At 49.3% G+C, this 26,092-nt stretch overlaps 1 protein-coding gene across 2 annotated transcripts in view; it reads right to left on the bottom strand.

Moving 5' to 3' along the window:
• Nucleotides 1–26,092, bottom strand: part of ALPL (alkaline phosphatase, biomineralization associated) — an 85,791-nt gene that overhangs the window by 48,012 nt on the left and 11,687 nt on the right. For both annotated transcript variants that reach the window (XM_084651471.1, XM_084651472.1), the window contains exon 2: nucleotides 3,106–3,240. In XM_084651471.1, the coding sequence (XP_084507597.1) occupies nucleotides 3,106–3,163 (58 nt within the window). In that variant the 5' untranslated portion in view covers nucleotides 3,164–3,240. The remainder of the gene's footprint in view (nucleotides 1–3,105; nucleotides 3,241–26,092) is intronic.

Genomic DNA, 26,092 nt, shown 5'->3' with positions numbered 1-26,092 from the left:
ATGAGGTAGATGAGGCTTTCTTCAGACAATTAACAGACGTTTCCAGATCACAGGCCCTGGTTCTCATGGTGGGGGAAACTTCCAGCCAATGTCAGGGTGATTGGAGAGCAATAGAGCAGTGCACAGACAATCCAGGAAGTTTTTGGAGAGGGTTGAGGACAACTTTCTGGTGCAAGTGCTGGAGGAACCGTGCTCCTCTTGACCTGCTGCTCGCAAGCAGGGAAGAATTCGTATGGGAAATAGAAGTGGGTGGCAATCTGGGCAGCAGTGATCATGAGATGGTCAAATTCAGGATCCTGACAAAAGGAGAGAAAGGAGAGCAGCAAAATATGGAACCTGGACTTCAGAAAAGCAGACTGACTCCCTCGAAAAGGAAGCTTACAAGAAGTGGAAACTTGGACAGATGACTAGGGAGGAGTATGAGAATATTGCTCGAGCATGCAGGGATGTAATCAGGAAGGCCAAAGCACAATTGGAGTTGCAGCTAGCCAGGGATGTGAAGGGAAACGAGAAGGGTTTCTACAGGTACGTTCGCAACAAGGTGGTGGTCAGGGAAAGTGTGGGACACTTAATGGGGGATGCAACCTAGCGACAGATGATGTGGAAAAAGTTGAAGTACTTAATGATTTCCCCCTCCCGGTCTTCACCCCAGACTGCTGCAGTGGACAGCACAGTATCGGGAGATGGTGAGCAGCCCTCAGTGGTGAAAGAACAGGTTAAGGACTATTTAGAAAAGCTGGACATACACAAGTCCATAGGCTGGATCTAATGTATCCAAGGGTGCTCAGGGAATGGGCTGATGTGATTGCAGAGCCCTTGGCCATTATCTTTGAAAACTCATGGCAATCAGGGGAGGTCCCGGAGTATTGGAGAAAGGAAAATATAGTGCCCATCTTTAAAGAACTACAGACTGGTCAGCCTCACCTCAGTCCCTATAAAAATCATGGAGCAGGTCCTCAAGGAATCCATTTTGAAGCACTTGGTGGAGAGGAAGGTGCTCAGGAACAGTCAACATGGATTCACCAAGGGCAAGTCATGCCTTCTATGAGGAGATAACTGGCTCTGTGGATATGGGGAAAGTGGTGGACATGATAAACCTTGACTTTAGCAAAACTTTTGATACAGTCTCCCACAGTATTCTTGCCAGCAAGTTCAAGAAGTATGGATAGGATGAATGGACTGTAAGGTGGATGGAAAGCTGGCTAGATTGTTGAGCTCAACGGGTAGTGATCAATGGCTCAATGTCTAGTTGGCAGCCGGTATCAAGCGGAGTGCTCCAGGGATCGGTTTTTTCAACATCTTCATTAATGATCTGGATGATGGGATGGATTGCATCCTCAGCAAGTTCGTGGAAAACACTAAACGGGGGGGGGGGGGGAAGAGGTAGATATGCTGGAGGGTAGGAATAGGGTCCAGAGTGACCTAGACAAATTGTTGGATTGAGCCAAAAGAAATCTGATGAGGTTCAAAAAGGACAAGTGCAGAGTCCTGCATGTATGATGGAAGAATCCCATGCACGGTTACAGGCTCGGGACCGACTAGCTAAGCAGCCGTTCTGCAGAAAAGGATCTGGGGATTACAGTGGATGAGAAGCTGGATGAGTCAGTGTGCCCTTATTGCCAAGAAAGCTAACAGCATATTGGGCTGCATTAGAAGGAGCATTGCCAGCAGGTTGAGGGAAGTGATTATTCCCCTCTGGTGAGATCACATCTGCAGTATTGTGTCCAGTTTTGGACCCCAACTACAGAAGGGATGTGGACAAATTGGAGAGAGAGTCCAGCGGAGGGTAATGACAATGACTGGGGGAGAGAAGCATATGACTTATGAGAAGAGGCTGAGGGAACTGGGTTTATTTAGTCGGCAGAAGAGAAGAGTGAGGGGGGATTTGATAGCAGCCTTCAACTACCTGAAGGGGGGTCCAAAGAGGATGGAGCTAGGCTGCTCTCAGTGGTGGCAGACGACAGAACAAGGAGCAATGGTTTCAAGTTGCAGTGGGGCAGGTCTAGGTTGGATATTAGGAAACACTATTTCACCAGGAGGGTGGTGAAGCACTGGAATGAGTTACCTGGGGAGGCGGTGGAATCTCCATCCTTAGAGGTTTTTAAGGCCCAGCTTGACAAAGCCCTGGCTGGGATGATTTAGTTGGGAATTGGTCCTGCTTTGAGCAGGGGGTTAGATGAGAGGATCTCCTGAGGTCTCTTTCAACCCTGATCTTCGAGGATTCTATGACGGGCTTTAGGTAGACACGGGTGGGGCTGGCAGCGTAAGGGGTGCTAACTGACATGTTTTAAGAGGGGAGGTCAGAGTTTCTTGACCAGCTAACAGAAATTAAAATACAGATTGCCCTCTCAACCCCAGGGTTAGCTAACACGTTACAATGACGACGACATCTTTCACCCTCGTATGGGCAGGCTGCGCGGGGCACCGCACAAACTGCCTTATGAATCAGAGCCTGGCCCATCTGACTGGTGGACTATGCCAAGACCAGCCCTCCCAACTGGTCTCCCCTGCAGCCTGCAAGGCTGCACCTTCGGCTAAGGGGGCACAGAGGGGTGACGGATACTGCAGGAGCTGAACCGTCCACCTTGAGGAGTATGGGCTGGCACCAGCCTTCCTGAGTTCTGTCTGCCTGCTGAAGGACCCCGGTAAAGAGCTCTGCAGACCTGCAGCTGATAGGTTCTCTGCATGGCAGTGTACAAGCCCCAGATGTCACGCCATAAGCTGCAGCCCTCAGGAATGGGTGGAGCATGTTCGCAGAGAGGATCAGAACTCCTACATCCTTTGACGCACACACTCTTCGAACCACATGCCACAAAGCTGGTATGCCCATGGGTGCAAGCAGAGCCATCCCTTGGGTAGGGCAAATTGGGGAAACCACTCTGGGCCCTGCGCTTTGGTGGGGCCCCCCGGGCCAGTGCAATTGGCTGGCACGGTCAGTCCTGGAAGACAGGCATGGGAACTAGGGATTTGGGGGATGCTGCGAGACCCCTAGGCTCCCGGCCACAGATGCAGAGCAAGGCCCCCAAGCTGGTGCGGGCTGATTTGTCCCAGGCCCCGCACCCCCCAGGAATGGCCTGGGCATGAGTAACCTAGGGATCCACATACCTGGGACAAGGGAGGCGAGACAGACTTCAGCCAGCAGGACAAGGAGAAGAGCCTTCATAATGCTGCTGGCAATCACTCAGGACGACACCAGGGACCTGCGTGCTCAGCAGAGGATCTGTTCTTGCGTAGCAGACTCTGGGGAATGGAAGACAGAGACCACTCGCACTGCTGCGCTAGCGAGAAAGGACATCTACCTCAGCCCATCTCCTTGTCCCCCCCTGCTTCCCCCATGCAGAACAGCTTTCAGGAGAGGACAGACTTGGCTGTAGCCTAGGTAAAATCCTAGGAGGCCTGGATTGTCCCAGGTAGGCTGGAAGGGCTGAACTGTTCTGCTGTCCAACCAACTCAGCTCAGGACAGTCTTTCCTCCAGGGGAGGGGGCTGAGATCAATTAAGACATGCTGGCACTTCTCAAACAATATATAGCTCCTACTGTCCGGCAACATCTCTTAAATTCCCTCTCAGTGCAGCGAGGGCACCCACCTTTAGACACTGCACCACCTCTGACTGGGCTTCCTGTTTGTATTACAGTGGGGCCTGGTAGCACCAGGAGGGAATCACAGCCCTGTGGTGCAAGGTGCTGGACAGACACTGGGGATGCATCCACATGTAGGAAGAAAGCTAACACATGGTAAGACCACACCTAACATAGTAAAATCCTAGTAAGGACATGGCAGTTTAGTTTTCCCATGTGGTAGCAGGTTGAGGTAAACACTAAGGGGGGCCTTGGGGGTCACCTCGTCCTGCTAACATGTGTTGAAACTGCAACTGCCTTGTCTGCACGGGGGTTTTACCACATGGCTTTCCACCTTTTTCCTAGTGAAGGCAAGGAGCCCTAGTGAGAGAGCCCCTGCCCCAAGGAGCCTGCACCTAAATGGATCACACAGAGTGGGAGAGGAAAAACCAAGGCAGAGAGGTTGAAGTGATTTGCCCAAAGTCATCTGGAGATAGACCAAAATCTGACTCTGTCCAGATGCCTATGCACTGAACTGCACTGTCTCTCAGTGCCCAGCACCATCACTCCTCCGCCCAAACACGGCCCTCCTTCCTAAGGCTTGTGCGTGGGTCACAGGCTCAGTCCTCACAGACGACCCATGGTTCAAGTCACTACATAAGAATGGATCTTTGCTCCAATACTGTGGAAATTACAACACAGAAAGAGTTGAATTGCAGTGCAAACACCCCAGCTCTCACCTGACCAGCTGCACGAGGTGACTGGCAAACCAGCATCTCCTGGGATGGAGAGTCAGGACAGAGCAGAATGAAAAACTATCCTCACCTCCTGAGCAGCAGCACCACCACGGGGCAGGGAGGGAGGGAGGGGGATCCCCCCCACTCCCTTCACATTGTCAAGTTATGGGGCTCAGTCTCCTCTGGGGAGGGAGAAGATCCAAGACAGGCCAGGAGAATGGCAATAGTCAGTTCCCTCAGATTAGCCTGCTGGGTGCCAGAAACAGAGGTGCCTTTGGAGCTCAGTAACTGCTCCCTGGGTAGCACAGAGATTTTGGCAGGGGACAGCAGTTGCCTTGCACAACCAGGCCTCCTCCAGAAACTCCAGCTGGCAGTGGGGGGTGGAGGGGGAGAACTAACCAGCATCCCCAGCACAACCCGCTGAGCAAGCCGTGCCAGCTGGCAGAGAGAACTAGCTGGTCTGGCAAATCACAAGCAGCTGGAGCCCGTTATATAGCATGGAGGAAGGTTATTGTGCTTTCCAGCTGAGGGCCTGCCTGCTGTTTGGAGAGGTATTAACTTTTCTTCAGCACCTGTGAGGTGGGCCTTAGCCCTAATTCACAGATGGGGGAAATGGAGGTTTGCTCAGTACCAAGTTCTGACAGGACCCCATGGTCCAGAGGAGCAGGAATCCGAAGAGAAACGGCCACTGATCTCTGCAAACGACAGCTACATTGCACTCGGCAATGCTGAGTTGCATGCTGGCAGCAGTGGTCCTGCTGAAGAGGCCTCGTGGCTGCCCCAGGGCAGCATGGGTACCCAGGGGCAGAGGCTGGAGGCCACGTTTACAAGCAAGCTCAACACCCAAGAGCTCCCACTGAGAACAGCCTGGGGAGGGAATTCCCCACTGCTCTCAGAATCACAGAATATCTGGGTTGGAAGTGACCTCAGGAGGTCATCTAGTCCAACCCCCTGCTCAAAGAAGGACCAATCCCCAATTTTTGCCCCAGATCCCTAAATGGCCCCCTCAAGGATTGAACTCACAGGGTTTAGCAGGCCAATGCTCAAACCACTGAGCTATCCCTCCCACTCAGTGGGGGAGGGAAGCAGAGCTCTCCATTGCTGTCAGTAGAGGGGCAAGGTAGGATTTCTCCATTGGAGAAGGAGGTGGAGGGACTGTGGGGGCCATTGCTCACTGGGGAAGCTGAGGTCTTATAAAGATATGGCCACTTTTTCAGCAGTCAGGTGGCTCTAGGCATGAGTCTGGTGCTGGGTCAAGCTCCTTTGCAGGCTTTCAGTATCCAGCATGTGCGATCTGGGGAGCTTGGCTGAGACAACTCTCCAACCCAGTGTGAATCCAGCCCATGCATCTCTGAACTGCATTTGGAATTGTAATATTCAGATAAGCAATAAAATTCTCTTGCCCTCCCAAGCAGAGCCAGGTGCAACACGGGGAGGTGCTCCGCAAACTTCACTCACCTCAGCTCTGCGGATGTGTGGCATTATTTACCTGCAGCATCCCCTGCTACTCCAGTCCTGTAGCCTCCTGAACCAGCTGTGTCAATGTAGCTCAAACCCAGAAACACACCCGCATTCACAGCTCTGGAAGTGTACTTTAGTAGGTGGAGGGATGGGAACAACAAGCAGGAGTAAGGTGATATTACCTCTGTGTATAGCATTAGAGATCCCATCACTGGGGACTGGTCCAGTTCTGGTGTCCCCATGTCAAAAAGGACACACACAATTTAGCTTATTGCAGAGAAAGTTTAAGGTCACTTCATGGAAGTTATTAGATCGCAGGCCCTGGTTCTCATGGGAGACTTCAATCACCCTGATATCTGCTGGGCGAGCAATACAGCGGTGCACAGACAATCCAGGAAGTTTTTGGAAAGCGTAGGGGACAATTTTCTGGTGCAAGTGCTGGAGGAGCCAACTAGGGGCAGAGCTCTTCTTGACCTGCTGCTCACAAACTGGGAAGAATTAGTAGGGGAAGTAAAAGTGGATGGGAACCTGGGAGGCAGTGACCATGAGTTGGTCGAGTTCAGGATCCTGACACAAGGAAGAAAGGAGAGCAGCAGAATATGGACCCTGGACTTCAGAAAAGGAGACTGACTCCCTCAGGGAACTGATGGGCAGGATCCGCTGGGTGGCTAATCTGAGGGGGAAAAAGGAGTCCAGGAGAGCTGGCTGTATTTTAAAGAAGCCTTATTGAGATTGCAGGATCAAACCATCCCAATGTGTAGAAAGAATAGTAAGTATGGCAGGCGACGAGCTTGGCTTAACAGTAAAATCCTTGCTGATCTTAAACACACACAAAAAAAAGCTTACAAGAAGTGGAAGATTGGACAAATAACCAGGGAGGAGTATAAAAATATTGTTCGGGGATGCAGGAGTGTAATCAGGAAGGCCAAATCACACCTGGAGTTGCAGCTAGCAAGAGATGTTAAGAGTAACAAGAAGGGTTTCTTCAGGTACATTAACAACAAGAAGAAAGTCAGGGGAAGTTCTTACTAAATGAGGGAGGCAACCTAGTGACAGAGGATGTGGAAAAAGCTAATGTACTCAATGCTTTTTTTTGCCTCTGTCTTCATGAACAAGGTCAGCTCCCAGACTACTGCACTGGGCAGGACAGCATGGGGAGGAGGGGACGAGCCTTCTGTGGCGAAAGAAGTGGTTCTGGACTATTTAGAAAAGCTGGACGAGCACAAGTCCATGGGGCCGGATGCACTGCATCCCAGAGTGCTAAAGGAGTTGGCAGATGTGATTGCAGAGCCATTGGCCATTATCTTTGAAAACTCCTGGCAAGGTCCCGGATGACTGGAAAAAGGCTAATGTAGTGCCCATCTTTAAAAAAAGAGAAGAAGAATCTGGGGGAACTACAGGCCAGTCAGCCTCACCTCAGTCCCTGGAAAAGTCACGGAGCAGGTCCTCAAGAAATCCATTTTGATGCACTTAGAGGAGACGAAAGTGATCAGGAACAGTCAGCATGGATTCACCAAGGGCAAGTCATGCCTGACCACCTGATTGCCTTCTATGACGAGATAACTGGCTCTGTGGATGAGGGGAAAGTGGTTATTCCTTGACTTTAGCAAAGCTTTTGACACGGTCTCCTACAGTATTCTTGCCAGCAAGTTAAAGAAGTATGGGCTACAAGGTGGATAGAGAGCTGGCTAGATCATAGGGGTCAACATCTAGCGATCAATGCCTCCATGTCTAGGTGGCAGCTGGTATCAAGCAGAGTGCCCCAAGGGTCGGTCCTGGGCCCAGTTGTGTCTAATATCCTCATTAGAGATCTGGAGTATGGCATGGATCGCATCCTCAGCAAGTTTGCAGATGACACTAAACTGGGAGGTATGCTGGAGGTAGGGATAGGATACAGAGGGCCCTAGACAAATTGGAGGATTGGGCCAAAAGAAATCTGATGAGGTTCAACAAGGACAAGTGCAGAGTCCTGTACTTAGGATGGAAGAATTCCATGTACTGCTACAGATTAAGGACCGAATGGCTCGGCAGCAGTTCTGCAGAAAAGGACCTAGGGGTTACAGTGGACGAGAAGCTGGATATGAGTCAGTGTGCCCTTGTTGCCAAGAAGGCCAATGGCATTTTGGGCTGTATAAGTAGGAGCATTGCCAGCAGATCGAGGGACGTGATCATTCCCATCTATTCTGCATTGGTGAGGCCTCATCTGGAGTACTGTGTCCACACTACAAGAAGGATGTGGAAAAATTGGAAAAGTGATTTGGGGGCTGGAGCACATCACTTATGAGGCGAGGCTGAGGGAACAGGGATTGTTTAGTCTGCAGAAGAGAAGAATGAGGGGGATTCTAGACTGTTCTGCAGATGACAGAACAAGGAGCAATGCTCTCAAGTTGCAGTGGGGGAGGTTTAGATTGGATATTAGGAAAAAAAATTTCACTAGGAGGGTGGTGAAACACTGGAATGCGTTACTTAGGGAGGTGGTGGAATCTCCTTCCTTAGAGGTCTTTAAGGTCAGGCTTGACAAAGCCCTGGCTGGGATGATTTAGTTGGGGATTGGTCCTGCTTTGAGCAGGGGGTTGGACTAGAGGACCTCCTGAGGTCCCCTCCAACCCTGATATTCTAGGATACTGACGTCCTTTGACAGGTGCACTGAAATCCGAGTGAAGAGCTTTACATACGCTAGGTGTTAGCTATCATACTGAGCCCTAGGTTTCCATGGAGCACACAGGACTGCCCAAAGCCTCGGGATTTATCATACTAGGCCCTGGATTTTGGGAAGTATTTTAACCTGCATTTTCCTTTACTCAGCTATACCCCATCCTCTTCCTGACACCCTGCCTCCCAGCACTACCTTTGGGTCCTGCCTCTGGTTAGATGATTGGCTAGAGCCAAACTCCTGTTTTTCCAGAATTTTCACAACTTGGTGACTTGCTCATTCAAATGCAACACGATGGTTCTGACTGCAGCAAGATCAGCCAAGGAACCAGCAGTGGACCAGGGGCTGTTCATCAATTACATAGCACATAAAGGGCATAGGGGGTCCTTAATTTTGTGTGTTTCAAGGGGTATATGGTCGGGGGGGGGAGAGAGAAGTCACCCAACAATATGCTATGTAATTTATGGACAACCCCTCACTAACTCGCAGGGATACAACTCAGAGCCAGCGGCCCCAGTGCTTCCCTTTCAGCAGCAAACCTGCTGATGGCAGAACCTCTCTATTACCATGGCCCATCTGACCCGTTCGCCTTCCCTGAGATAGTCGCACTCAAAGCTGGTGCCCCAAGAGACGCTGTGTCCAATGCCCACAGTTCACTCCTGGAGAGCAGGCACGGGCCCTTGCTCTGCTGTGCAGGCAGCCAAGGACTGAAGTCTAGACACGGCCAGGGACTACCCCTGCTGATGCAAGGTGTGCGATGGGAGACAATGCCATGGCATATCAGCTGCAATCCTCTTCCAGGCTGACAGAGAATTGCTTCCCCCACACCCCAGCTCTAGACAAGTGCACTGGGTATGTAAGTTGGGCTGGGGAAATCCTATTGCCCTGAAGTCCAGCAGAAGTGTTGGCTAAGTGGCTGCTCATCAGACAAGGGAACAGGACATGATGCTCCTCATATGTGCACCATGCTTGCAGTCACCCAGGTGCTTTATGAAGCAGTAAACTCAGGCTTCATATATATCCAAGAAAATTGGACCCTTTAACTAAGGTTTTGTCTACAGGAAGGAAAATATCAAATGCACACCTATAGAATAGAGGATACCTGGCTAGGTGGTGGTACTGCTGAAAAGGACCTGGGGAATCACAAACTGAATGAGCCAACAATGTGCGCAGTTGTGAAAAATCTCATTGTGGGAGGGGTGTTGACAGGAGTGTCATATGGAAGACCTGAGAGGTCACTGTCCTGCTCTACACAGCACTAGTGAGGCCTCAGCTGAATATTGTGTCCAGTTCTGGGCACCGAACTCTAGGAAAGTTGTGGGCAAACTGGCGAGAGCCCACAGAAGAGCCAAAGTTAGAAAAGCTTAAACAAAACTGGGCATGTTTAGTCTTCCAAAAAGATGACTCCGGGAGCATCTGACAAGTTCAGATATATTATGGGCTGTTATAGAGCAGTGGTTTTCAAACTTTTTTTCTGGTGACCCAGTTTAGCAGCCTGGTGCCGGAGCCTCTCTCTGAAGCAGGGAAGAACTCCGGCAGCGGGGAAAGTTGCCGGCAGCGGGGCCATGCTGGAGACTTTCCCTGACACCGCAGTGTGGATGCAGCTTGCTTTTCACTGTGGCATGTAGCTAAACCAGTTGTGTGCAGTGTTCCTTACACCACCACGTCCCAGCCATGTCCTGAAGCTCATAGACAACACTGTGTACTGGGACCAGCTTTACTCTTTCCAGATTCTAGCCCCAGGCACTTCCCTCCCCCCTCTACGCTACAGGGCAGGGAAAATAGCAGATACCAGGACCCCAGCTTGCACCCAACTGAAGGCTTCTTTCCTCCTCATTCTATACTGAAAGGGAAGGACAAAACAGGCTAAACTCCTGCACCTACAGACACTTACAACCAGAGAGCCCATTTGTGCCACACAGCACTTTTAGGGTATGTCTACACTACAGAATAAGGTCAAATTTATAGAAGTCGGTTTTTTTAGAAATCGGTTTTATATATTAGAGTGTGTGTGTCCCCACAGAAAATGCTCTAAGTGCATTAAGTGCATTAACTCGGCGGAGCGCTTCCACAGTACCGAGGCAAGCGTCGACTTCCGGAGCGTTGCACTGTGGGTAGCTATCCCACAGTTCCCGCAGTCTCTGCTGCCCATTGGAATTCTGGGTTGAGATCCCAATGCCTGATGGGGCTAAAACATTGTCGCGGGTGGTTCTGGGTACATATCGTCAGGCCCCCGTTCCCTCCCTCCCTCCGTGAAAGCAAGGGCAGACAATCGTTTCGCGCCTTTTTTCCTGAGTTACCTATGCAGACGCCATACCACGGCAAGCATGGAGCCCGCTCAGGTAACCGTCACCCTATGTCTCCTGGGTGCTGGCAGACGTGGTACGGCTTTGCTGCATAGTAGCAGCAACCCATTGCCTTCTGGCAGCAGACGGTGCAATACGACTGGTAGTCGTCCTCGTCGTGTGCGAGGTGCTCCTGGCCACGTCGGCTGGGAGCACCTGGGCAGACATGGGCGCAGGGACTAAATTTGGAGTGACTTGACCAGGTCATTCTCTTTAGTCCTGCAGTCAGTCCTATTGAACCGTCTTATGGTGAGCGGGCAGGCGATATGGACTGCTAGCAGTCGTACTGTACCATCTTCTGCCGAGCAGCCATGAGATGTGGATGGCATGCAGTCCTTCTGCACTGTCTGCTGCCAGCCAAAGATGTAAAAGATAGATGGAGTGGGTCAAAACAAGAAATAGACCAGATTTGTTTTGTACTCATTTGCCTCCTCCCCTGTCTAGGGGACTCATTCCTCTAGGTCACACTGTAGTCACTCACAGAGAAGGTGCAGCGAGGTAAATCTAGCCATGTATCAATCAGAGGCCAGGCTAACCTTCTTGTTCCAATAAGAACGATAACTTAGGTGCACCATTTCTTATTGGAACCCTCCGTGAAGTCCTGCCTGAAATACTCCTTGACGTAAAGACACCCCTTTGTTGATTTTAGCTCCCTGAAGCCAACCCTGTAAGCTGTGTCCTCAGTCGCCCCTCCCTCTGTCAGAGCAACGGCAGACAATCGTTCCGCGCCTTTTTTCTGTGCGGACGCCATACCAAGGCAAGCATGGAGGCCGCTCAGCTCACTTTGGCAATTAGGAGCACATTAACCACCACACGCATTATCCAGCAGTATATGCAGCACCAGAACATGGCAACGCGATACCGGGCGAGGAGGCGACGTCAGCGCGGTCACGTGAGTGATCAGGACATGGACACAGATTTCTCTGAAAGCATGAGCCCTGCCAATGCATGCATCATGGTGCTAATGGGGCAGGTTCATGCTGTGGAACGCCAATTCTGGGCTCGGGAAACAAGCACAGACTGGTGGGACCGCATAGTGTTGCGGGTCTGGGACGATTCCCAGTGGCTGCGAAACTTTCGCATGCGTAAGGGCACTTTCATGGAACTTTGACTTGCTTTCCCCTGCCCTGAGGCGCATGAATACCAAGATGAGAGCAGCCCTCACAGTTGAGAAGCGAGTGGCGATAGCCCTGTGGAAGCTTGCAACGCCAGACAGCTACCGGTCAGTTGGGAATCAATTTGGAGTGGGCAAATCTACTGTGGGGGCTGCTGTGATGCAAGTAGCCCACGCAATCAAAGATCTGCTGATATCAAGGGTAGTGACCCTGGGAAATGTGCAGGTCATAGTGGATGGCTTTGCTGCAATGGGATTCCCTAACTGTGGTGGGGCCATAGACGGAACCCATATCCCTATCTTGGCACCGGAGCACCAAGCCGCCGAGTACATAAACCGCAAGGGGTACTTTCTGATAGTGCTGCAAGCTCTGGTGGATCACAAGGGACGTTTCACCAACATCAACGTGGGATGGCCGGGAAAGGTGCATGATGCTCACATCTTCAGGAACTCTGGTCTGTTTCAAAAGCTGCAGGAAGGGACTTTATTCCCAGACCAGAAAATAACTGTTGGGGATGTTGAAATGCCCTCCCCAGAATCCTTTTGCAAAGGCTTTGGGAGTACATCTAGGAGAACCGCAAATGCCAGGGCAAAGTAATCCTTTCACATGCTTGCTTTTAAACCATGTATAGTATTTTAAAAAGGTACACTCACCAGAGGTCCCTTCTCCACCTGCTGGGTCCAGGAGGCAGCCTTGGGTGGGTTTGGGTTTGGGGGCATGTTTGGGGCTCTGACCCAGAGTGGCTGTTCGCCTCTCTGGTTTTCTGGTAGGCTTGCCTCAGCTCCTTCAGTTTCACGCGGCACTGCTTCGGGTCCCTGTTATGGCCTCTGTCCTTCATGCCCTGGGAGATTTTCACAAAGGTTTTGGCATTTCGAAAACTGGAACGGAGTTCTGAGAGCACAGATTCCTCTCCCCAAACAGCGATCAGATCCTGTACCTCCCGTTCGGTCCATGCTGGAGCTCTTTTGCGATTCTGGGACTCCATCATGGTCACCTGTGCTGATGAGCTCTGCATGGTCACCTGCAGCTTGCCACGCTGGCCAAACAGGAAATGAGATTCAAAAGTTCGCGGTTCTTTTCCTGTCTACCTGGCCAGTGCAGCTGAGTTGAGAGTGCTGTCCAGAGCGGTCACAATGGAGCACTCTGGGATAGCTACCGGAGGCCAATACCATCAAATTGTGTCCACAGTACCCCAAATTCGAGCCGGCAACGTCGATTTAAGCGCTAATCCACTTGTCAGGGGTGGAGTAAGGAAATCGATTTTAAGAGCCCTTTAAGTCGAAATAAAGGGCTTCATTGTGTGGACGGGTGCAGGTTTACATCGATTTAACGCTGCTAAATTCGACCTAAAGTCCTAGTGTAGACCAGGGCTTAGGCAGGCATTCTATCTTCTTTCACCGTTCCAAAGTTTGCAGTCTTTTATTTTGTGGTATTGAGGTTAACAGTTTGCAAGCCTTTGTCAGTTTATGGTTTAATTGCATTGCCCATCCAGTAGTGCAAATAATTTTGATAAAAGCTCCAAGACCCTAATATCAAACACTATTAATCTGTGTCAGCAGCTCGGCAGTCCTGATGTGCTCACTAAACCTCACACACTGGTATCAGAATCTGTATCAAAAAGGTGTTGTGTAAGATTTCATACACCAACTGGTAACACGATGGCCCCCCAATAATCATTGCATGATGTATGTATGGGGCACGTACAAAGGGTAATACATTTTAAGAACATAATTTCAGTAGTTGTGTGTTGACAAGCAATGCCTAAGCCCAGTCTGCCTTAGACAAAGGAATGTGTATTTGCTTGTCTGACCACCTAGGTCACCAGGCAGTGGCAATGAAGGTGAATTTACATAACAGGTAAACAGTCATCAAGCTAGCAAGGGGAGAAGATAGTAACTCAACCACCACCAGATGGGAAGGAGCCTGCATGAAGTCTTCACCAGGCCATGTCCTCTCCCCAGAAGGGGAAAGGAACTTTACTGGAGAATACACTGCAACTGTTTATTGGGCTACAAGGACAATGGCTCTGAACCTCAAACATTAAGCAATAAAATCTGTTGCTTCAATCCAATATTACTGAATTATTGACGTGTGCCAAGTAAGGTCTTTTAGGACAGCCTGTGAGATACTGGGGATTACAATCATTGTGAAATATCTGTATTAACACTATGAGGAATTACAGACAGACACTCACCAATATCATGCTTTACAATCTGTGACCAAACACAGGGAGAAACTGGTTCCCTCAGTTATCTACTGGTCTCCAATGAAATTAAACAAGGTGTGACCATCAAACAATGGAAGTCTAATTTAGATATGAATCAGCAGAGGGATGGGAAGTCAACAGGAAGGGAAGAACAGCCAGAAACCTTCCTGCCTCTTGAAAGAAGGTCAATGACCTTTCGGAAACTAAGCAGAAACAGAAAGCCATTTTTGGTCTGTGTTACTGGGCAGATACAAGAGGCCAGAGCTTCTGTACATCTGAGGCAAAGGGATCCTTCAATACAGGTGAGAATCCTGCTTAGGCAAAGATTGTAACTTGCTGAAATTTATTTTCACTTTTGCTTGTTTAACCCTTTTTATCTTGGCTCCTTATCTTTGGCATCACACACATCTATGACTGTTTCATAAACTTGTTTTAAATTTAATTATATGCCAGTTCAGTGCTGAGATTGACAAACACTCTTATTTCAAACCCCAGTTACATTAACAAGCTGGTATTCCTGTCTCTTTAAAGGTACAGTAAACTTAATGACTTGTGGGAGTGGATGCTGCAAGGACACTTATCTGGGGAGCTCAGGTCATGGTTTGTTACCTCCAAGGCAAGGTGTGGACTAGCAGAGAACTGCAGAGTTCGCTGGCCAGACAAACAAGCTAGCATGCCTGGGAAGCTGTACAGCAACTCCCCATTAGCAAAGCTCTCACTGGCAGACAGTGAGAAGGGTAACAGTAACTCACAATTCTGGGAACCTCAGAAGATGGTCACAAGACAGATGGTTTTGGGGGAATTTGGGGTCACTCAGCAAAAATGTAACAAAGGCTGGCGGAAGCAGGGTGGGACTTGCATGGTTGTATGTGGACTGTTGGTGTCAGAGGTGTGAGCCACAGAAAGAGCATGGAAGGCACCTAGAGTTTCAGGGCAGGCAGTTACAGCCCCTTACTGCAGAGTAATGCATATTGGAAAAACAATCCCTACCATACATACCACATCACAGGGTCTAAGCTAGCTTTTACCACTGTAGAAGTATAACATTGTATAATGTTGTGTAAGGGGACATGCTGGATACATTGTATATGACAGGGCATGCCAGAACATGTTACAAAGTATCTGAGGGAGCACACGTAGGGACAGTTAGCTTTTGAATGGAGAAGCAATTAAGATAGAGCCAGCATGTCTAAGAAGCAGGCATCAGAATGAAAGGTGTGAAGGGCAATTAGTTAAGTTAACTGGAAGCTGTTAAAAGGAGATTGTTAAGGGTGGCAGGTAATTGAAGATACGTGACTGGTCTCAGGGATCTTGAAGGGTGGTGACTAAAGTCTTTCTTCTTTTGTCTGTAACTTGTTCTCCAGCAAGCTGTATAAATTAAGAGACACAAGCCCCACTTGGGGGGCCCACTTCTAAATGTATTAGCAGAGCAGCTTTGCTAATAAAACAGAGTGGTCTGATAAATTGTGAGTCTGAGTCAAACTTTGACAATTTGGAGGTTCCACCGAGATGGCAAGCGGCTTCACTGAGGCTGTGTGATCCCTGACTGCCTTGCAGGATGATCGTGGCAACCGGCGCCTGGACGCTTAGTCCAAGCGATCCTCCACAAGACAGAAAGGTACACAGCAGCAGTGCAGTCTAGGCCATTGAACTTGTTGGTTCCCACTCTGTTCGGGTAGGGGTCTTTGGATCCAGCTTCTGGAATCAGACATCTCAGGTAATTATTATTTTTGTGCTTTAACCAGTTTGAGGACTGTCTTGTCTTTGTGTCTATCCGTCTTCCCTGTGGTGTGTGTGTGAATCTGGGAGCCATCTCTGCCTGGAGACTGGCTGACCAAGGGGTCCCTGTCCACACGGTCTGAATAAGTGGAATCTGCACAGCTGCAGCCGCACCACACCTTGGGTATAACCCCTGGTGTGAAAGCAAGGGCAGTTGAGGCAGTAGCTTGTGGGCTCCTTTCTGTGTGTTGCACCAGGTACCGCTCTGCTGAGCCTGAATTTCCTTCTTGTGTGAGTGCTGTGTGAAGTCCTCCTGGATGGGTAATCAGAAGTCTAAGGTAGAACAGTTCCCTAAGGGAACTCCAGCTTATTTTATGTATTTTAAGAGGGGTCCAGACTCTTGTAGGTTTCTTGAAAAAATGGTCCAAATTAGCTCTAGAGAACCCCAAATTACAGTGGCCACCGTTAGGTTCTTGGGACAAGGATCGAGTGGATGCTTTAAAAAGCAAACTCGTCCTCCCAAAAACCAAATTGGAGAGAGGAGAAGTAGACTGCTTCATGTAGTGGTGGGAAGAGGCAAATTGTAGATGGACTGAGTCAAAACTCACCTCTCTTAAAAATTCTATCAAAAAACTAACAGTTCAATTGGATGCAGTCTCTCCCACCCCTAGTCCAACCGCTCCCCTTTGCGCAGTCCTGTGCAATGATCCGGATCAAACCCGACCTCCACCATACTCCTGCGCAAATAAGAAATCCAAAAAGGAAAAATCTTCAGTGACTACAGATAATGAAAGTGAAGAAGATACCCTCATTGGCCTTGCAGCTCTGCAAAATATTATGAAGAAATCCAAAGCAGACTGCAAAGATTCTCTTGACATCTCTTCTTGGAAAAGAGAACCTGATGGGAGGTTAATGAGAGACTCTGATCAAACTGTTGTGGCACCCTTACGAGTCCTTAAGATGGGAGAAAGTGAGTCCATATGGGATTATAAGCCCTGGACTTGTATGGACCTTATCTATAGTTAAAAGTTTTCCCAAACCACAGGAAAACTGTCAAATTTGCTGAGGAGTTTCTGTTAATCTGTGAAACCTATGAATCCTCTGAGACAGATCTTCTCCAACTGTGTAAATTGTTAGCTCCTGCCAGTTATTATGAAAAATGGTTGGCTGCCGCAGACTGGCCAGCTGAGGCACGCCACTCAACCATAAAAAGTACTGGCCCAGATTCGGCATACAGAGACTGGAGTATGGCTCTTTGGAAGCGCCTGCATCAAGCCATTCCCTAAGTGTGGTCTCCTAAAACAAACTGGACAGCAATACATTGCTGTAAGCAAGGGCAAGGAGAAAGCCCAAGCGACTATAGGTCCCGGCTAACTGATATTTTCCTACAACATTCAGGAATACAGGAGCCCGATGTAAATGGGCAGGGGGCCTTGGCACATGCATTTGTTGATGGTCTTCTCCCTTGCACAGGCAGCATGTTAAAACGAATAAGTGTGGGATGGGAGACTGAAACCATGGACAAATTGCTGGCAGTAGCAGAGCATTGCCACCGCACTTTAAAAGGAAAGGAGGAACAGTCCTCCCAAAAGTTAATGGCTCTGCAGATACAGCATTATTCAGGACTAAGCAGACCACACCGGGGACAGGGACGGGGTTGCGGAAGGGGGCGTGGGGCTGGATTAACTGGGGTTTGTAACTACTGTAAACAGCCTGGACACTGGAAAAAAAAGTGTCCAAGACAACCTAATAATTGTATGGGAAATCAAGTGAACACCTCGCTGGTTCCTCCAGCTGATCCCCAACCCTATTTTTCACCCCAACAATGATGGGATGCTGGGGAACCTCACAAAGTTTTAGCTCCCTTATTACCTCTGTCCCCTACTGGAGAATGTGTCCTGACTGTAAATGATCTCTCTCTCCCTTTCCTTCTTGATACTGGAGCTTCTCTTTCTACAATCCGCACCACTGACTTGCCTGAAGTTCCCTGATCTGGAAAATCTGTGTCTGCTGTTGGCATTACAGGGATCCCTACCTCTTTTCCCCCTCAAAACCTTTGTTCAGGTCGGTCCCCTCTCTGAGGAGCATGCATTCCTCCTCTGATTCCACCCCTGCAAACCTTCTGGGATGGGACTTGCTATGCAAACTTGGCTGCTCTATTTACTGCTCCCCAGATGGTGTCTATCTGCAAATCCCTCAGTCTTCCTTATGTGATTCTGTAGCCTCCCTGCTGTCTGAAACTTCCCTCTCCACTCCGGTCCCTTGCTGTCCGTTAACTCCGTCCCTAAAGCACCTAATCTCTCAGGTTCCTTCCTCCCTATGGCCATCTCACCCATCTGAAGTGGGCCGATTAAATACTGACCCAGTTTGGATTACTGTAGACAATTCCAAACCTCTGCCTCGCCTGTCTCAGTATCCTTTGAATCCTAAGGCAGAGGCTGGGATTGCTCCAGTTATATCTGCATTAAAAGAACAAGGAATTATTGTCCCTTGTTCCAGCCCCTGTAACACCCCTATCCTCCCAGTTCAAAAGGCTGATGGCAAATTGTGGCGATTTGTTCAAGACCTTTGAGCTATTAACTGTATTGTCATACCTTCTTTTCCAGTGGTTCCTAACCCTACTACAATACTAGCGTCTATTCCTCCAAATACAACCCACTTTACTGTTGTAGATTTGTGCTCTGCTTTCTTCTCTGTCCCAGTTCACTCTGAATCCCAGTATCTCTTTGCCTTCTCCTACAAGGGTCAGCAATATACATGGACTACCCTTCCCCAGGGGTATACAGAGAGTCCATCCTATTTTTCTCAAGCCCTAGCCAGGGATCTCGCTGATCTGGTTTTCCCATCAGGATCCACACTGATCCACTATGTGGACAACTTACTCCTGTGTTCCCCCCTCTGTCTGCCTCAGAAACTGATTCACTAACACTTCTCACAGCTTTAGCGAACAAGGGTCATAAGGCTTCTTGCACAAAATTGCGGCTCTGCCAAACCTCTGTCACATACCTAGGCTTCCTTCTCTCCCAGGGCTCCTGTACACTCTCTCCAGCCTGGGTACAAGCCATCCTTAGCTTTCCCCAGCCTTGCTCTCCACGCCAGGTCAGAAAATTCTTAGGCATGACAGGGTTCTGTAGGCAATGGATTCCCCAATATGCTTCTCTGGCTAAACCACTCCAAGAACTCACTCGATCCTCTGTACCTAACCCCATGTCATGGCCACTTGAAGCAAATGCTGCTTTCATCTCCCTTAAGCAGAATTTAGCCTCTGCCCCTGCCTTAGGGTTACCTAACTATGACAAGCCTTTTACCCTTTTCTGTCACGAACAATCTGCTTGTGCCCTCGGGGTTCTTACTCAGGAGCACAGTGACAGAAATCGCCCGGTGGCTTATTTTTCTGCAACCTTGGACCCTGTAGCCCAGGGTTTACCCCCTTGCCTACGTGCTGAAGCTGCTGCAGCGTGCCTGGTTGAGATGTCTGAGTCCCTGGTCCTCTGCTCTCCTCTCACGGTTCCCTATTCTGTGGAAACTCTCCTTCTGCAACGCAACACTGCTCACCTCTCCTCACTAGGTATGAACTTCTGCTGCTTTCAGCCTCACATATCACTATTAAGCGCTGCTCCTGGTTAAACCCTGCTACCCTCCTTCCTTTTCCTAGTGATGGTGAACCCCACGACTGCCTTGCAACTGTCTCCGCTATCACTGTCCTGTGCCCCGACCTTTCAGATGTACCTCTCTCTAACTCTGATCTGGTATTATTCACTGATGGGTCCTGTTATAGAAATGACCAAGGCCACCTTCTTGCAGGGTATGCTGTGGTCTCTCTCTCTGAGACCATAGAAGCTGCGCCTTTACCCTCTGTGACCTCTGCCCAGGTGGCTGAACTGATTGCTCTAACCCGTGCCGGCTTTCTAGCCGAGGGGCTCTCTGCCACTATTTTTACTGATTCTCGGTATGCCTTTGGGGTTGTGCATGACTTTGGCACCTCTGGCAGGCTTGAGGTTCTTACCTCTACTGGTACCACTATCAAGAATGGCCCCTACATTGCCGCCCTCCTGTATGCAGTTTTACTACCGTCTGCCTTGGCAATTGTTAAGTGTACTGGCCACTCAGTGGCAGACACCGAGGTGGCAAAAGGTAATGCACTTGCTGATGCTGCTGCAAAACATGCCGCCACTATAAAACCTTCACCAGAAGCGTTTCTTGGTCCTCTCTGTTTCTAACGCCACCATCCCTGTCTCATCTCACTCAGCTCCAGGATTCTGCCCCAGAAACAGAGAAAGGCTCCTGGAGTGCTTTGGGTTGCTCTTTGCATTCTGATTCCCTTTGGCGATCACCCACTGGTACCTTTGTAGCCCCCCTCTCACTCTACCTGTCTCTAGCTGCCCTGCTACATGGTGTTTTGCATGTCGGCAAGGAGGGGATGGTCTCTGCTATGAGAAAGGCGGGGTGGTGGGCTCCCCATTTCAGCTCCTTTGCAACCTGCCACTGTGCCGCTTGTGTTACTTGTCAAAGCCACAATGTCGGCAAATCTGTAAAAGTAACAAGGGTTCTGGGGTTTGCCTCAAGCACCTTTGCTACACTGGCAACTTGATTTTGTACAAATGCCAAAGTGTCAGAAATATGAATTCATTTTAGTTATAATATGTCTGTTTTCAGATTGGATTGAAGCCTTTCCCTGTCGCAAAGCTGATTCATTGTCCGTTGCAAAATGTCTGTTAAACCACATTATCCCTACCAAGGGAATTCCTGCCACTTTGTCTAGTGACTGGGGAACACATTCTACTGGAAAAATTGTTCAACATCTAAACCAGGTATTACATGTCACCCCCCTGTTGCACTGCCCTTACCATCCACAGAGTGCAGGGGCAGTGGAAAGGCGAAATGGTGTGCTTAAAAATAAGCCGGCAAAAATCTGTAGTTCCACGGGGTTAAACTGGCCAGCTGCTTTACCACTGGCCCTTATGGAAATTCGGTCATCCCCATCCCAGAGACACAAACTGAGTCCATTTGAAATCATCATGGGACGCCCAATGCGAACAATGGCTACTATTACCCCAGCCCTAAACCTAACTCACAGCATGCTCCTCCAGTACTGCAAAGGGTTAATGCAAGCTGTGAGCTCCTTCCATTGGCAGGTGCGAGCAGCTTGGCCGAGGGAACCCACCTCTGCTGCCTGTCACACCCCTGAGCCTGGTGAGTGGGTCTGCCTGCGGCACCCCCTTCGGAAGCCCGCCTTGGAACCCCGGTGGAAGGGTCCGTACCAGGTACTGCTCACCACCCAGACAGCAGTGAAATTATCCGGCATCGCTGCATGGAGCCACGCCTCACAGTGTAAGCCAGCGCCACCTCACGGGGACCAAGCACCTCTGCAAGACCACACAGAACCAGCTTCAACCCCAGAAGACAAAGAGGAACAGCCTGCAATACCTTACAATCTGCGCTCTCGTAAGGGTTGCCAGAAGCAGAGGGTAAGCAGGCAGCAGGACCCCACAAACAAGAAGCAGCAGTGAGCCTAGCACCTGCTGCCTGGTGGACGTAAAACCGTGATTTTTGCGGTTCCCTCGAAAGGGGTTGTCGGAACCAGAAAGGGTCCTGCTTCCAACTTGTGTCCTTTGAGAAGCTTAATCCTCAGCTCCTGTGTCCTGAGGGTCTGGGGAATCCAGAGTGACCGTGACAATTCTTTCATCCAACAACAGGTGCAGATAGAAATATTCAGGATCTGGGCTAATTGCTGGGTCTGCAGCCACATCCCAGCTCACTCACAAGCTAGTATCCCTACCATGGCAATCCTTTTGAATTCCTCAGAGCTTGCTGGAGAACCCTATCCACTTGAAAGGACATGGAAGGAAAAATGACACTTGGGGGCTGGGAAAAACATATGTTCCTAAACTTATAAGTGTGGTGAAAGGAAAGGGCCACTGGTGCTGGGCGTGTAATGGGACAGGGCTGAATCTAGGGAGGAGCCGCTGTCTCCAATACATCGTGTCCTGTGGTGTATGGGACTATTCAAACAAGGTTGGAGAATGGCGAACCGGGTATAGAAAGAAACTTCCTCTCAACCTGGGACCAAACCAAAGATTCAATCTCTTGCTCCCCCTACAGCCTCCCTGAGAAAAACAGCACCATCTACAAATGTCATGTGAATGCTACCTCTTCTCCCAGTGAAAATCATCCTGTGCCCTTTGGGGGATACTATTTCTCCTTTGTAAATTCTTACATGTCAAAGGGTTGCAGTCAACCCTTCCCAGCTTTAATGGGACATCATTGGGTTTGTGGGGAAAATGCTTACACTGTTTTACCAGCAAATTGGTCAGGTATCTGTTATCCTGCTCAGCTTTTCCACAATTCCAGGTGCTTCAATCCCTCCCACGAAATTGCCTCCGTAATTTCAGGCGAAAAAGGAGGGACTTGCCAGATGCTAAATGGTATGTGGATAACATAAGCCCCCTAACTTGGGAAGAAGCTGTTGGCATTTCTTTAGTCCCAGTGGGGGGGGGGGGTAAATCCACCATGCAAAAAGGCTTTTAAGGTTACAAGCGGTGGTTGAGATCATGGCCAATGAAACAGGAGAGAGCTTAAAAGCTCTAGCCAAAGAAGCAGGAGCGGTCCAACAAGTGGCCCTCCAAAACCGTCAGGCATTAGATATACTGGCAGCCAAAGGAGGGACCTGTGTTCTAATTGGAACAGAATGCTGTGAATACATACCTGATAATACTAATGAGGTAATAAATCGTGCTAGCCATCTGGAGCAAATTGCATACCTTCCCCACGAAGAACCAAGTTCCTTGTGGAAATGGATGAGTAACTTATTCAATTTCTCTAGTCTGGGAACCTAGTTGTTTCAAGGAATCCTGACTATCCTATTTGGAATTCTAATAATCTTGGTGTGTTTTCAATTGATTTCTTGTTGTATCCAAAACTGCACAAGACACATCATCCATCAGGTTACCCCTAACCAGAGTGCTAATCTAATGTTGTTAAATGTCACCAGTGAAAGTAATGAAAAAGAACGACTGATGTATGGAATCCAGTAAGCCAATGGTCATGGGTGTAGCCTTGACCAAAAGGGGGGGATTGTGGAAGTATAACGTTGTATAAGGGGGCATGCTGGATACATTGTATATGACAGGGCATGCCAGAACATGTTACAAAGTATCTGAGGGAGCACACGTAGGGACAGTTAGCTTTTGAATGGAGAAGCAATTAAGATAGAGCCAGCACATCTAAGAAGCAGGCATCAGAATGGAAGGTGTGAAGGGCAATTAGTTAAGTTAACTGGAAGCTGTTAAAGGAGATTGTTAAGGGTGGCGGATAATTGAAGATACGTGACTGGTCTCAGGGATCTCAAAGGGTGGCGACTAAAATCTTTTTCTTCTTTTGTCTGTAACTTGTTCTCCAAAACTGTATAAATTAAAAGACACAAGCCCCACTCGGGGGGCTCACTTCTAAATGTATTAGCAGAGCAGCTTTGCTAATAAAACAGAGTGGTCTGATAAATTGTGAGTCTGAGTCAAACTTTGACACCACTTAAAGATCCACAATGACTCCAAGTTCTCAGAACACATCTGCTCAATGTGCAGCGGCAGTCAAAAAAGCAAACAATGTTGGGAACTATTAGGAAAGTGATAGATAAGACAGAAAATATCACAATGCCACTATTTAAACCCATGGGACTCCCACACCTTGACTACTGCATGCAGATTTGCTTGCCCCATCTCAAAAAGATATTAGAACTAGAAAAGTTATAGAAAGGGACAACAAAAATTAGGGGCATGGAACATATGGGGAGAGAATAAAAAGACCGTGTTCAGCTTGGAAGAGAGACAGTAGGGATATGATAGACTATGAAGTCTTGACTGGTGTGGAGAATGTTATTTACTCCTTCCCGTAACACAAGAACCAGGGGTACCCCAATGAAATTAATCAGCAGCAGATCTGAAACAAACAAAAGGAACACACAGTCAACCTGTGGAACTTGTTGCCGTGGGATGTTGTGATGGCCAAAAGTATACCTGGGGTCAAACAGGAATAAGGTAAGTTCATGGAGGACAGGTCCATCAATAGCTATTAGCCAAGATGGTCAGGGATGCAACTTAAATTCCCTGTGAGCTGCATGGCCACGCAGCAGCCTAGTTAGCGCTGCACAGACACTCAAAGAGCCTGCCCGGAGACCTGCCATGGCCAGGGGAGGGGCACCTATCCTGCAGCCCCAACCCCGCTATGGCAGGGAGAGCCATCTCCCCACCCCGCAGCCCAGGTCCTGCTGCTGTGGGGGGAGAGAGCTACAGGGAGTCCTCTCTCCCTGCTGTGGCCCCTGAGCACCCTCAGGCACCCCAAACCCCTTATCCCCAGCCCCACCCAAGCCCACACCCCAGCACCACAACCCTCTGCCCCAGCTCTGAGACCCTCATCCCTGGCCTCACCCCAGAGCCTGCACCCCTAGCTGGAGCCCTCACACCCCTGCACTGCACCCCTTTGCCCCAGCCCTGAGCCTCCTTCCACACTGAACCCCTCAGCTCTGGCCTCACCCCCACCACATGAATTTTGTTATGTGCACTAATATGAAGGTGATAATCCATATTGGTGCACATAACAAAATTCATTCTGCACATGGGTGGGGAAAATGAGAGGGAATACTGGTTGTAACCCCATGTTTGGGTGTCCCTCGCTTCTGTTTGCCAGAAGCTGGAACTAGACAACAGGGGACTGATCACTTGAAGCTGCCCTGTTCTGTTCATTCCCTCTGAAGCACCTGGCATTGGCCATTGTCAGGCGACCGGATGTTGGGCTAGACGGACCATTGCTCTGACCCAGTAAAGCTGTTATGTTCATAGCGGTCCTGCAAGAAAGCGTTCCATTTTTCCATTAGCAAAAACACACCACACACAAAGCCCAGACATAAGTTTCAAAAGATTGTAGCCCCATGGACCTGGCCAGAACACCCCACATTAATCTTGGTGAACCTTCCATGGTGACCAACCAGGTCTTGGAGCACCATGGAAAAATAGCTGTTGATGAATGGAGGTCTCGTGTGGGTGGGCAAAAGGACAGGCACATGGGTCTGTGGCCCAGGAGCTTGTTGGTGCCAACTGGCAGAGGGTGCAAAGGGTGCCTAGGGGTTTACAGGGATCCCTGGATCAGATATATACAAATTAGTTCACCAAAGGCAACATGTGAGGTCTCTATCCAGAGCAAGTAGACTGTTGCAAAATGTAGGTACAGATCATATTTAAGGAGTTCTCAATCCCAAATCCTTCAGAACAGAATTTTCAGTACAGATACAGACGTATCAGGTCAGGTGACAGACCTTGGACAGGTGGCAACCAACACTTCTCTCCCTGTCTGGTCATTTGTGTATTGTCCGCCTCTCTGTAGGGCTGTTTACAGACTGAGCCAGATACAATCATCAATCTTAGATTTGTTTCTTCCTGTGGCTTTCCTCTCATTGATTTCTCAGCCGATGTCCTGCTGATGATTAAGGACAAAGAACTGTTCGAATACATCTTGGGGTACCAGGAGACAAGCCCAGATCCTTGACTGAGGAGACAAGTGGACAGCATGTTGTGCCTTTTCAAAGAGAGGTCACAGCCAGCCTGGCTGCAAAGTGCTAGTGAGCAATACTTTATTAGACATGAAAGTATCTTGTTAATTAAGTCAGGGCTCTAGAATGCATGTTATGATTTTACCTGGGACTACTCGTTTTCAATACTTCTACTTGCTATCACTTGAGTCATTGTTAAAATAAACTTGTACTTGCTTTCTCTATAAAGCAACATCTCAGTGCTTGTAGGGCATGGGCAGTCATGCCTAATGGTTAGAGTCAGGCGCCTGGAACCAGAGCTGGCAACAGTCAGGAGCCAACCCTAAGATGAAAGCTGGAGTCAGCATCGGGGTGGGATGTAGGAGCAGACACCTGAGTGAGGCAGGAAAGCAGGATCTCGGAACAGATGGGGGTCTGGGATAAGGGTGACAGGAACAGGCAGTGTTCAGGAATCAGACAGGATCCATACTAGCAGCCAGCCACAGATTCCCACTTTGACAACTTCCTGTGCCTCTTTCTGGCTTAAGTGGAGCTTCCCAGCCGATCGGTGGGGCTGGATGTCTCCCCCAAACAGAAGCTTTGTGGGTGGAGCTCTTTGCGCACTAGTCCTTCAAGGGACCTGCTGGGTGGTGGCTGTGGGCCACGTGCTGTCTGGGTACTCCTGGGCCCTGCTTCAAGGTCTGTGACCTTCACAGTGTTGCATGTAATGCAGAGTGGTGATCTGAGGTGGAACAGCTCAGCTGGGTGTGCAGTTTCT

This window comes from Lepidochelys olivacea (genome assembly GCF_965140295.1).
Source record: "Lepidochelys olivacea isolate rLepOli2 genome assembly, chromosome: 18".
In the NCBI taxonomy this organism is placed as follows: Eukaryota; Metazoa; Chordata; order Testudines; family Cheloniidae; genus Lepidochelys; species Lepidochelys olivacea.
Note: the sequence above shows the minus strand (reverse complement) of the source record. Positions and strands in the feature narration are given on the sequence as shown.